An 11,511-nucleotide genomic window follows, 5' to 3' on the forward strand; every position below is an offset into this window, starting at 1 on the left:
AAATGTCATTATTATTTTTTAATCATGTACATTTAAAACACTATTTAAATACCGAATATAAAATACTTCTAAAATGTTCTAACTGCACTGCATGTTCCTTTATTCTCCTCTTTAAAAAAACCACTGACAATTCACAGAAATTGGCCATTTTTTTTCTTTTGCTGTTGGTCTGCTGAGTGCCTCCACAGAAATAATCCGCTTAAAGCATTCTTTAAGTTCTTTACCAACATCCATGAATCTGTTGGGATTTGAAAAATAAAAAAAACTAACAAACAAATGCTTCACCTGCCGATGAATAAAGACTACCGATCCAAGCAGTCTCCAGGTTCCTCCCTGTCGATCCACATGCAGCATTCGCAGGATTTGAAGGAAGCGGACTCCTCTGTAAACAACATCATGTCATGACTTTAAAACAATGTAAACAAATTACATCTAAATGTCATTAATCCTGCTCCACATGGGACAAGACCCCTGGACTTGTTATTATGATATTAACCTTACCTGACAGTAGAGGTGGCAAATACCTGACCTTTAGAGCCAAATATCAACACAACAATGGAGGCCACCACAACGATCATGTCTAGAACAGGAAACACATGTAGACAGATCAATAAAAACAACCAGAAAACTAAAAGAGGCTCTTTTGAAAATGAATTTACAAGCTCACCGATAACAGAAATGGGCTTCCGGGCAAAGCGTAGCCTGCCCTGAATTCCCACATATTTACTCCGACATCCGGCTGACCACAGGCGTACCACATACTCCACTCCAAAGAACAATACCAGCACTAATTCCTGCAGAATGAAAGAGACAGACGCACTTACACAAAAGAGCGCTAAATGCATATATTAGTGATATTATGCGCTTATGACGATGAGAAATGATTGTAACTGAGACTTAATGTGAGATTTACTAGAACATAACAATGTAAGTATAAAGAGCTAATTGATTCAACAGAGAAATGCCGTGCTACAATATAACTCTGTAAGTACAGGGAGGTAATTTATTTGAGCAATGAGACGTCTGCTTTGAGAATGGGTTTAACAATACAGCTTTATTATGTAGAAAATGTGAATGGCTGTCATTGTAGAGCTCTATGGCGATCTAGATATTCCTCATGAGGAATAGTACTGCCTTTTTAAAATATTTATGAGGTATGCCCAGAACAAAATCCTCCACTGTGTGCTGTGCACCTATTGCAACTCAACGCAGCAATCCCATGACCATGATATATAACAACAGCTCAGTAGACAAAGAATCCATTGAATTCGTCGTATTTGTTGTTTGTGTGGGATAAAAGATAATAGCTGAATAAATTATTTGGTCACGCATCATTTGGAACGTAGTTTGCAATTCATAAAGCATATAATACTAATATACATGGGATGCGTGTAGCAGATGCGTATTAACACTGACACAGGGCTGTGTGAAAAACACAGGACGGCTGGTTCATGGTCATGGCCAACAACAGCAGTTGCCCTCGTCTCCTTCTTAAAGAAGAGAAAACAAAAGAAGGCTGAGAGTCTGCTGAGCGCAGGCCCTTTGAGAGCTGCGAGGAACCAGACATGTATGAGTTATGAGGCTGGCCGTGAAGCCCTCTGTCACATAAGCAGTCTGGAGAGCTGGATCCGGGTCTGAGAAGAGGCTAAGAAGGAGCTTGGTCAGCTGCCTAGGGACGGCTGCTGGCACAAAGCCGGAGAGTTCGCTTGCCTAGCCTGTCTAAAGCTCCTCCAAAAATGAAATGAAATTGCAGGCACAGCCCTAGCCTGTGGGAACAGACAGAACATGAGGTGTGAAACAACACACAGTAGCAGAAAAGTGAGCTGGACCAGCTGAGGTCACGGCAGAGGAGAGAGCCTGCAAAGCAACTGAAAGTAGGCCGACTCACTATTTGTCAAGTTACACGCCAGTTAGATATTTTTAGGTGCATTTCGGAAAATTACAATCATACTTCATTATTCATTTATTCGATAAATGATAGAAGAAAGAGCTAAAGTTATGTTTTCTTAATGTTTCAAAATAGCATAAAATATTCAAAATATTTCAGAATAGTCTTTTCGAACTCTCTAATTAGACGTCCGATTAGAAGTTCTCACTCCATGCTGCTGCTACTCGCTATCTAATTAAATCTAGGCTTGTGATCACACTGACCAGCTGGCATTCGAAAGGTCTGGGTGGACGGCCAGTGGGCGACAGAGGCCATGGGATCAGTTTTGAGGGGGGGTTTGGTGTAGGGTGAGAGGAAACAGGACCCCAGATGCAAGGGCCTCTCTCAGTTACCATGGCGATGAGATATCTCATCCAAAACGCAGCTGGAATGCGGTCGCCAGGGTGAGCAGAGGAAGGGTTCACTGTAATAACAGCAAGGGCCAGCTGACCCTTGTCCTCAATCTTACAAGATTACATTAAATATTAAAAATGGACTTATTATGAGCTCGTGACTTGGCATCGAGTGGCTTCTTTTGCCTTAGCCTTTCATGCTCTCGCCAAAGTAAACACTTGAAGTCTGATAATAAACAAAGCCCGGTGGCATTAACTAACCCTTCACACTCTTGAAAAGAAAGACACAATCCAAATAAGCTACTGGTGTGGCATTATGAAGGCTTTTAAGCAATTAGTTTGGAATCAATGGGTTTTATAGGGATGGTTAGATCAAAAATGCTATTCTGGAGAACGTGTGATGAAAGAACTTTAATCATACAGGTTTGGAAGGACATGAGGGCGAGTAAATGGTGACACAATTTCCACACTTGGGAGAAATATTTCGCTTTAACCCCTCTGACTGAAAAGCCTCACATTAAAACGTTTTTGAGAAGATACACAGATTTATCTGCATTTCCCAGCAGTCCTTTACATCCTGTCACACACAATAGAACGACATTTGCTGCTGTGGGGGAGGGTAACCGATGAAGTGTTTTATCACTGCAAATTGGATGAAGGCGATTTGTCCTAACACCTCAAACACCACCAGCTTTAGAAACGAATATTTAAAAACTCCAGGGGTTAGGAAGTGCTTTCACTTCATAACGGCGAATATCACTTCAGGCAATTAATCACATCACATCCCTAATCGCTGCAGAACATCTTTTAGAGAGCTACAGAAAAATGCAAGGGTAATGTTTAGTTTCTATTAGCTGCATGAATCACAAAAAGCCTAAAAGCTCCTTTGACCCAGGGTTAAAACATTACCACAGATTGCTCAAATACAGCAATAAATGCTCATTGCACATTCATGGTGGTTTCAAATAGGAAACATTTCATCATTATATAGGCTTTTGTTCATTTACAGTTATATTAGCCATTCACGGGGGGCCTCGGTTAACACAAGGCCCTCACTGACAAAGACAGCGACATCTGTGTTCTGTCCAATTAGGGGAGGGTTCTATCTGTAGCTGATAATTGCCTGGAAAAGGGGTTAACACCTCGTGGCGGGACTACTGTCCTCACAACACCTCGAGACAGAGCTTCATGATGTGTTATCACACTTAGCATATGGAGGAAGTTCGACGACAGCCATGACGCTTCACATGGGAAGCACGTGAGAGGTGAGATCACAACCCTTGGGTGTGGGATTTTGCGAGGCACGCGGTGTCGGGACAGTGCGGTGTCCTGCGTGACTTTCGAGCGCCCGTGTGACTTCTGCCGCCTGGCGCTGTTACGCAGGTAATGATCGACCTCTGAGGCATCACCCCAGAAGTGTGACACACACAATGGTCTTTTTTCGCTCACAGAATAGACTCAGTTAATAAGTGTCAGTGGCATGTGTGTGGCTGTAAGTAGTGCTAATGTGCAGTAGCTCTCCCTGCTCACGGTGAAACAATGTCATGCTAATATGGATTAAGAGGGCCTATCAAGACTATTAGAGGCTGACACCGGTAAAAGAGTTGAACAATTGATCTAAGTTAATGATTAATCTGCACTTAGTAAGATTTGCCTGATAAGCTTTAGCTTCATTTGCATAAGCACTTACTCAAAGTAAAAAAGAAAAGAAAATGTGGGGATCTAAAAACATGAGATCTGCTAAACCGGTAGGATTAATAATATGGTGTATGGTGTCTATTAATTCTTTTCGAAAATATGTTAATTGATTTTTAATTAATTAGTGATTTTTATTCCGGGACACTTTCCTGATATGAAGGAGAACGAAGAAGAAAAGTCTCATTACAAGAACAGAATTTCTTGTAAAATTTCATCATTATTTAACAGGGAAGAAATATTTCAACAAAACTGATCCATTGCCTATTAATATTAAAACAAATTTTGGTCACCATGTGGTCCAATCTACAAGCATGGGTCAAAAATCAACAAATCTCTAAAAATATCACAAAATTTGACCTTTTATGAGTGAGAGAGTACAAAATTAACTTTTTTCTTAGCTAGACCATCAGCACAGTTTATGCCCCACAATAAATATTAATATTTAATATTTATAAAGTAAATAACATTCTAATCATCGAAGTGTATATACAAATACAATTTTTTACTTTTTTTAACAAATCAACATATACACTGGCACGTGTTTCACAACATGGATACAAAGACATTCAAAGATCTAAGAATATATTTTCTTTTTTACATTTATTTATTTATGTTATTTCTTAATCATGGATACTCTTATACGTCTGTGACCCATAAACATTTAAGCGTTGTAAAGAACTTTTGATCGTGGCTTAGCGAGCAGTTTGAACGTCATGAAAAGATGTAGAAAGGGGCAAGTGTGCTTTTGTTTGCCTCAACAGCTGTGAGACGCAATGTAGAGGGCCGTGCCTCATTAAAATAGGGTGTGAACTGGGTGGGGGGTAGGGATGACATGGTGGCTGGGTCTAAATAAGGGTTTCAGCCCCTAAAACAAGGGTTCTACTTCCTGTGAGAACACCCTTCTCCCTCAAGTTAGTATCCACCCATGCTAAAAGTACGCTATTTGATTTTTGATAGTTACCCTTAACACACAATAGATAGCACCTGTTGTAAGCTTGGTTAAGCTCAGAGCTGCTGTAAGAAAGCTAATCCAAAAGGGCCTTTTCTGCACCAAGCCCTAGATTGTGGATTTAACTTGCGATGCGAGGCATCAGCTAATGAACACAGCGCATAGATTTAATCCCATTAGCCGGCGGTCGGATTGACCTCTGACATGCAGTCACTAGTTATAATCTCCAACCCTCCTTTTTTCCTTTTTCTGCCAGCCTTAGACAATTGATTCTCTTTTGTCTCCGTTCTTCGACCTGTAAACAGGCAGCGTAAGCTTGCAAACACGCATATTGCATGCCGGGGAGTATTGACTAATCTAGACATATGGCATTGAGGCTTTGGACCTTTGACACAAAAGCTAGCTATTGTTTTTGAATCTGGTATTGATTATGTTCATATTTAACACAGCCCCTGTCAGGGAGGAAATGCTTCGACGAGCGCATTAATTACTTGACAGTCTGTGATCTGAATATTGATCAAAACAAAGCCTCAGATGCGCTAACAAGGCCTGAAGCAATTAATGCTTAGCAGAAACGCTGCCATGGATTATTGAACAAAGTAAACAGAATGATTTAAGAGTGCCAGCTCAAGCTGCCGTTCTAGACAACAGAACACCTTCATCTTCTGTGAACCGAGCCAGCTCCTCCAACGGAGACTTTGTGGTGTCAGTTACAATGCTGAGGGTATTACCAGGCCTTAAATTCATCAAGACAGTGGTTCTCAAAATGAAAAGTGTTAAAACGAATGCCCACGTTCTCAAATCGTATTCACTTTGGCACATTTAACTGTGCCGTGTGCCCTAGCTCATATTCCCTTTCTCCTCGTGTTGTCTGGCCTGTTTTGAAGGCAGAGAAGAGAAAGATCAGTAAATAACAACTTGACAGCTTGACAGTTACAGTCTTCCCAGCTACTGTTACTGTGATCAACTCAAAACAATAATAATAATAATAAGTAATTGATGACCCTTTAACGTTCCTTGTATGATAAATTACATGAGTGTTTCTTTTTCCTACATTAGATGTGGGCAAAAATCATTCTAGTTTCAAGAAGGGAGCAACCAAAAATGTAAAGCTACTGCATCAAATGAGATGAAAAGTGACGAACTGCTGCCCTCTGCTGGAAGAGGTCGATGGCAGCAGACTCTCTGGAGAACGAGCAATATCTAAATAAAGGCAATATATAAATAAAAACGCATGCAAATGTGAATATTATCAATACCATCTTCAATAGCTGCTTTTGGGTCCAACGCTGTAAATCCAGATTAGTTGATGATTCCTGTGCGTTATGCCTATTTTCTACAATTATCCAAGGTCATCATCACCAGGTATTATATATTGTATTAGGCAGCAAAATTATTTAGATTCATTTGACAATATTACACACTGTAAGTCTAAAGCATTGAGACTCACCACCCAGAAGAGTGTTTTATTAGCCAGAGTCTGATACTCATCAATGGTGGACAGCACACTGAGGATCAGGCAAGAAAGCACAATGAGGAATCTGTAGACATAAAAAGAAGACGTCACGTCATCATTTATAACAATAATAACACGTCTCTTACTGGTGATCACAAGTAAATTATCAATGTAATGTTTACATAACCAAGAAAAAAACAACTGGACATTTTGAACGTTCAGAGAAATGATTAAAAATTCATAGAAAATATATTTGTTAGCTGGAATCAGCCTGAATATATTCGTTTAAGGAAATGCATCTTTTCTCATAGGCCTTTTGATTGACTAAATTATTCTATTTTAAGAAATCTGATTTTTTATTCTTTTTTTTTTTTTTGAGAGAGAGAGAGGGGAAAAAACAAACAAAATTGCATGTGTTGTAAAGGGTACAGATTGATTTCTAAGTCCCTGTAACACATCACTGCAAGGTCATCGTGTGCACGCAGTCGAAACCAAACAGAGGCTTTGTTGTAACTCCTGAGACAAAAGAAAAAGATCTTCTTTTGGTGAGAAAAGATTGTTTGCTCACAGGCAGCCATGTGATCAATCTGAACAAATCCTAAGTAACCGGTCTAACAGCATATAAAGAAGAATGCAAAAAACAGCTTTTTGGTATATAAATACCTTATTGATTAATTAGGAACTAAATCAATCTTGTAATTAAAAATGTACGTTAATATAATCTGATACACAGCAACAACAGCACAGTATTCAGTACACGCTTTGTTAATTTGTAAATGCTATTTTTCAGTGTTTGTTTTTTGGGATGACGCTTAACCCATTACAACAGCTTCATCAGCTCAATAATTCATCAGTCTGACTGAATTAACAATAAAAATGAAACACCAAGAGGTATGAAACCCAGCTGCCACAGACAAACAGTGCCCAGCTGTTGCCTGTCATCACAAATTCAGAGGGAGGGGCCAGAAATGTAAGTAAACATACAAACATAACCTTGGGGTAAGATGGCTGCCTGACAAATATCTATATTATTATGTAATCATTATTGCTGAATGACCTTGAACCAGCCGCGAGCAGTCTGTGGGAGAAGTTACATGTCAATAAACACGCCGCAGGCTACCGTGCAATGCGACGAATAATGGATCTACCAATCCACGGCGGTTAGTCGGTGGATGATAAACGCAGCAAACGACTGTGTTGCTTACAGCAATTAGAGGTAAGATCAACAGAAAATAATCAGAGCAATGAGAAGCAGTGTTCTGACGAGTGGAGATAAACAGAATCAAATATGCAGCATGCTATTTTAACTATTCATACCTGCAGAAACCGAAAAAATTTGTAGCATTTAATAGAGTGAAAAAGGAAAGTCTGGGGAAGCAATGCATCAGAAAGAATCAATTGACGTGTGTGCAAACTGAGCTAAAGACAACCACAGAGTCAACCACAGTCGCCGCTGAATCCCACGAACCAAAACTGGGTGCATCCGTAATTAACGGCAAGCAAAGCGAATACGCATAATCATTTTTAACCAGAAAAGTCAAATTTGCCAACGCTAACGTAGAGTTTGACACGGAGAGACAGGCAAGCAAGCAGATGGTAGATAGACGTCAAGATTGATACCCATAGATAGATAGATAGATAGATAGACACAGACAAACAGAAAGATACGTACATAGACAGACGGAGACAGAGACAGAGATTCTTGAAGTGCTAAACACTAACTGAATCCTACAGTGTGATTAAATCGGTCGCTTCTACCTTTCTTCTACATTTCTCTGTTGTGCTTAGTAAAGGCCGCGTGACATCGAGGGACATTTCACTCACTTATACCGCTGGCCAGATAACAATAACAATGAACGGCACACAATTACTAGTTTTTCCAACAGCATGTGCACATGCACGCAAACAAGGGTCACGCTTTGATAAGTGCCTTTCGTTCTCCCATGGCTTTGCAGGCTTTGAAGCGGCGATAAGCCTGTGCACATTCTTGGCTAACGCAGCCTTCCTCCTACACTCACACCACAGAAGAACGCTTCCGTATTCAGGCGAGACTCTTCAATTTCCTGCTGCAGTTAACAGTGTGGTCAAGTGGTCGACTACCGCTCAAGGCCCTGGGCTAGAAATGCAACAGGTGGGGGATGAATTATGCACTGAGGAGCCCAGAGAGCCCAATTGTGCCCTTAAGCGATGCAATTAACCTCAATTTTCTCTATAGGGACCATCACAATATTAGTACACCATAAATCACTTTGAATAAAATGCATGTGCTACATGACAAGCCACCAGTTAATTACAGACTAACCTCCAACCCTCGGCCTCATGCTCATCATTCTAGCAAACGCATTAAACCAAGTATCAGTCAAACGATCCACGATTAGGGAAGCCGTTAACGGTTTCTACAAGACGACGACGCCTCACAGTCAGATTCCCATGTTCTCGTGGCATCTCTGCCCAACAGCACTGAGTCACAGGGTTACCAAACCCACGGGGCCCCTGCTGAACAGAGTCACCTCTGCAGCCAAGTTTAGCCGCCCGCTATCACCTCCTCTGCCGCTCGAGATACCATGAAAGGTCTAATCAGTCCAGTCATTTTGAGAATTACAAAACAACTACTTTATGCCGAAAAGCATCCTTTTAGGTTGCTTTCATTGCATTAAAGATGATCTCAGATCAAGTACTAGACACTGTAAGCGATAGCAATCATTTTTGTTCACTTGCTATTCCAAAATTTGCAGAATATCAAATAACGCCTCTCAAGGCAGCTTTTCAGAAATCAATCAATTTTCAGATTTTTTTTTTTTTTTTACTTTCTGCTTTTACTTTTTTTGGGAAGTGTAGTGGAGATAAAAATGCGAGGCTTAGCAAAAGGATTGGGGTAAGGACGTAACAGCTTTTTATGCTTTTTCTGTGCACGGGCCCACAATTCTGACTTATTAAAATCAAACCAACAAGCATTGTAGGTTGGTTGGATTGATGCATGTTTTGAGTTTACATAAAATAGTTAATTTCCNGCAGAGCTCAATAATAAATGACATACATTGCAATAAATTAATTATTCATTGTTTGTAAGATAACTTAATTTCTCGATGCTGAAAGGCTGCACTAAAGAGAAGGTTATTTCGCGCAGAATGAAAAGTGACCTTGAACAATCATCTTGCATAACGCCGTGCTCTTATCAAACATTGATTAAAGCAGTGCCTCTTGCAACAATAACCCATTTTTTAAAATATATAATTCTGAATAGGAAAACACGATTGTGCTGTACACCGTTTCTCGTTCTCAAAAGCAATCGGAATTAAATACTCACACTGTAAAATGATACACAAAGCATTTCCAACCCGAAGGTCTCTCCAAAAAATTGTACACACGTCCTTGAAAGTAGGATCTAGAGAGAGTGGGACGGGTGGCGCTGTACACGGACACGCGGGGATGGAGGTGAGATGCCTGGCGTTGAGTGATCACTGCCGGCTCCGCGGACGCCGAGGGACTACTGCCGAACCACACGCTGTCATTTCGCACGTGCGGAGCTTCACTCATCTCCAGTTCTGAAGGTCCAATAGTCCACGAAGTCTCCGTCGCTGTGCTGTGAGGTGGGGAGGTCATGCTGCTACTGAGGAGAGGCTTTCGCGGATGATCTCTCACCCGGTTCAGAACTACACCAACTTTTTGTGTGATGACAACTTGGCTAATCCCGTGCTACGCCTGCGCTCAGAAAAAGTAAAAGGCACTTTTTTGGCATTGCTTCATTGGCGTTTCGGGATGAACGGCAGCGCCTGAGAGTAAGGTGCAGCTGGCGGGACAGGAGGCGGCATGACTGCATCAGCAGCGGCACTTGACTGTGTCTGCGTGAAACTACACGCATAAATACTAATAACTCAACCGTGAGTGACGTACCAGGAAGCACACAGCCACATGCCATTGCCACCAAAGGTAAATCATGAAATGAATTGTATCAGATAAATGTTTAATGTGAATAAATATATCAGCTATTTTTGTATTGAATAGTGCAAATAAAGGGCAAACCTGGGGAGTGAAAACTTTTGACATCCATCTTTGCACACTGAGGACGACTTCAGGGACTCGTGCAACTGTTACCATGCTATAGTTTGAGAATGATGCCACAAACCGGCACGAACCGAAACAACGTTTAATGGATTTATGCACTATGCGATGGAGAAAGACATAGACAAATAGTATAAAACAAAAGAGCGACAACTTTGTGGACTCACAGCAGGCAGTAGCAGACTTCTTGCATTCGAGCAGTTGTCTGTATAAAGTCAAAATATTTCTGGTATTACTGGAATAAATGAGAATCAGCTAACCATAATACCAAAATAAACAGTAAACCCTAAGTGTAAGACCATTTTTCTAGAGAAATAAAACTGTTAGGGAGTATTTGTGTTTGCTAAAAGGTGAAGGTGCCGTTTCATTCAGCATGACCTTGAATTGGTGCCTCACCTTGAGGACTCAGGAAGGTATTGATTCACTGAGACGCAGGTTTCAAATACTGTCATGTGGCAAGTGATGACAGATACTGTTGTCAAGTAGATATTAAGATAGGCCATAGTGAGATGTAGGTAGAGATCATCTGAACATAGTGTAGCTTATCCTCAAATACTTTCAGCACAGCAGACAATAACCTGACTTGCTCAGGTCAGATAAATTTATGATTTAGTTCCAGCTGATGCTATAAAGAATTCTCTGTGGTTCCCTTCACAATTAACAAAGAATGACTGTGGAGAATCGTCTGTATTGGTGTTTCTTGCTGTGCCATGAAAAAAGAGAGAGACCTACATTTTGTGTAGGAGAAATCTCTTTGACTTGATAGACTTTTTTGCTGAACCTTGAGTCTTGCACCAAACACAGTCTAATCTCTGAAAAGCCATGTATTTGTAGGATTATCTTTAGATGCATTGTTTTTAAGGTTTACCTGAATGCATTAAAAGTGATGCAAGGATTGACTTTTGATTTATTTAAGCGCATTTACGTTTGCAGCCCCTTAAAATTAATAAATAAAGATCATTCTGAATTTGGCATGAACTTGTTTATAAAAGATTCAGCTGCAGTGTCTTACAATATACAGCAGAGAGCAGCATTTTCACTGACCTTTCCTCCCTCCCTTGTCAAA

General features: G+C 40.5%; 1 protein-coding gene across 1 annotated transcript in view; it reads right to left on the minus strand.

The window, feature by feature from the left end:
• Positions 1-10,203, minus strand: part of LOC122347964 (potassium voltage-gated channel subfamily KQT member 1-like) — a 28,289-nt gene extending 18,086 nt beyond the window's left edge. Inside the window, exons 1-5 of the mRNA XM_043243195.1 lie at positions 9,691-10,203; positions 6,378-6,468; positions 668-794; positions 502-580; positions 286-382 (exon numbers count right to left, since the gene is read on the minus strand). Of these exons, the coding sequence (XP_043099130.1) occupies positions 286-382; positions 502-580; positions 668-794; positions 6,378-6,468; positions 9,691-9,986 (690 nt within the window). The 5' untranslated portion in view covers positions 9,987-10,203. The remainder of the gene's footprint in view (positions 1-285; positions 383-501; positions 581-667; positions 795-6,377; positions 6,469-9,690) is intronic.
• Between the last annotated feature and the right edge of the window lie 1,308 nt (positions 10,204-11,511).

Source organism: Puntigrus tetrazona, chromosome 7 (assembly GCF_018831695.1).
Source record: "Puntigrus tetrazona isolate hp1 chromosome 7, ASM1883169v1, whole genome shotgun sequence".
NCBI classification, from domain to species: Eukaryota; Metazoa; Chordata; class Actinopteri; order Cypriniformes; family Cyprinidae; genus Puntigrus; species Puntigrus tetrazona.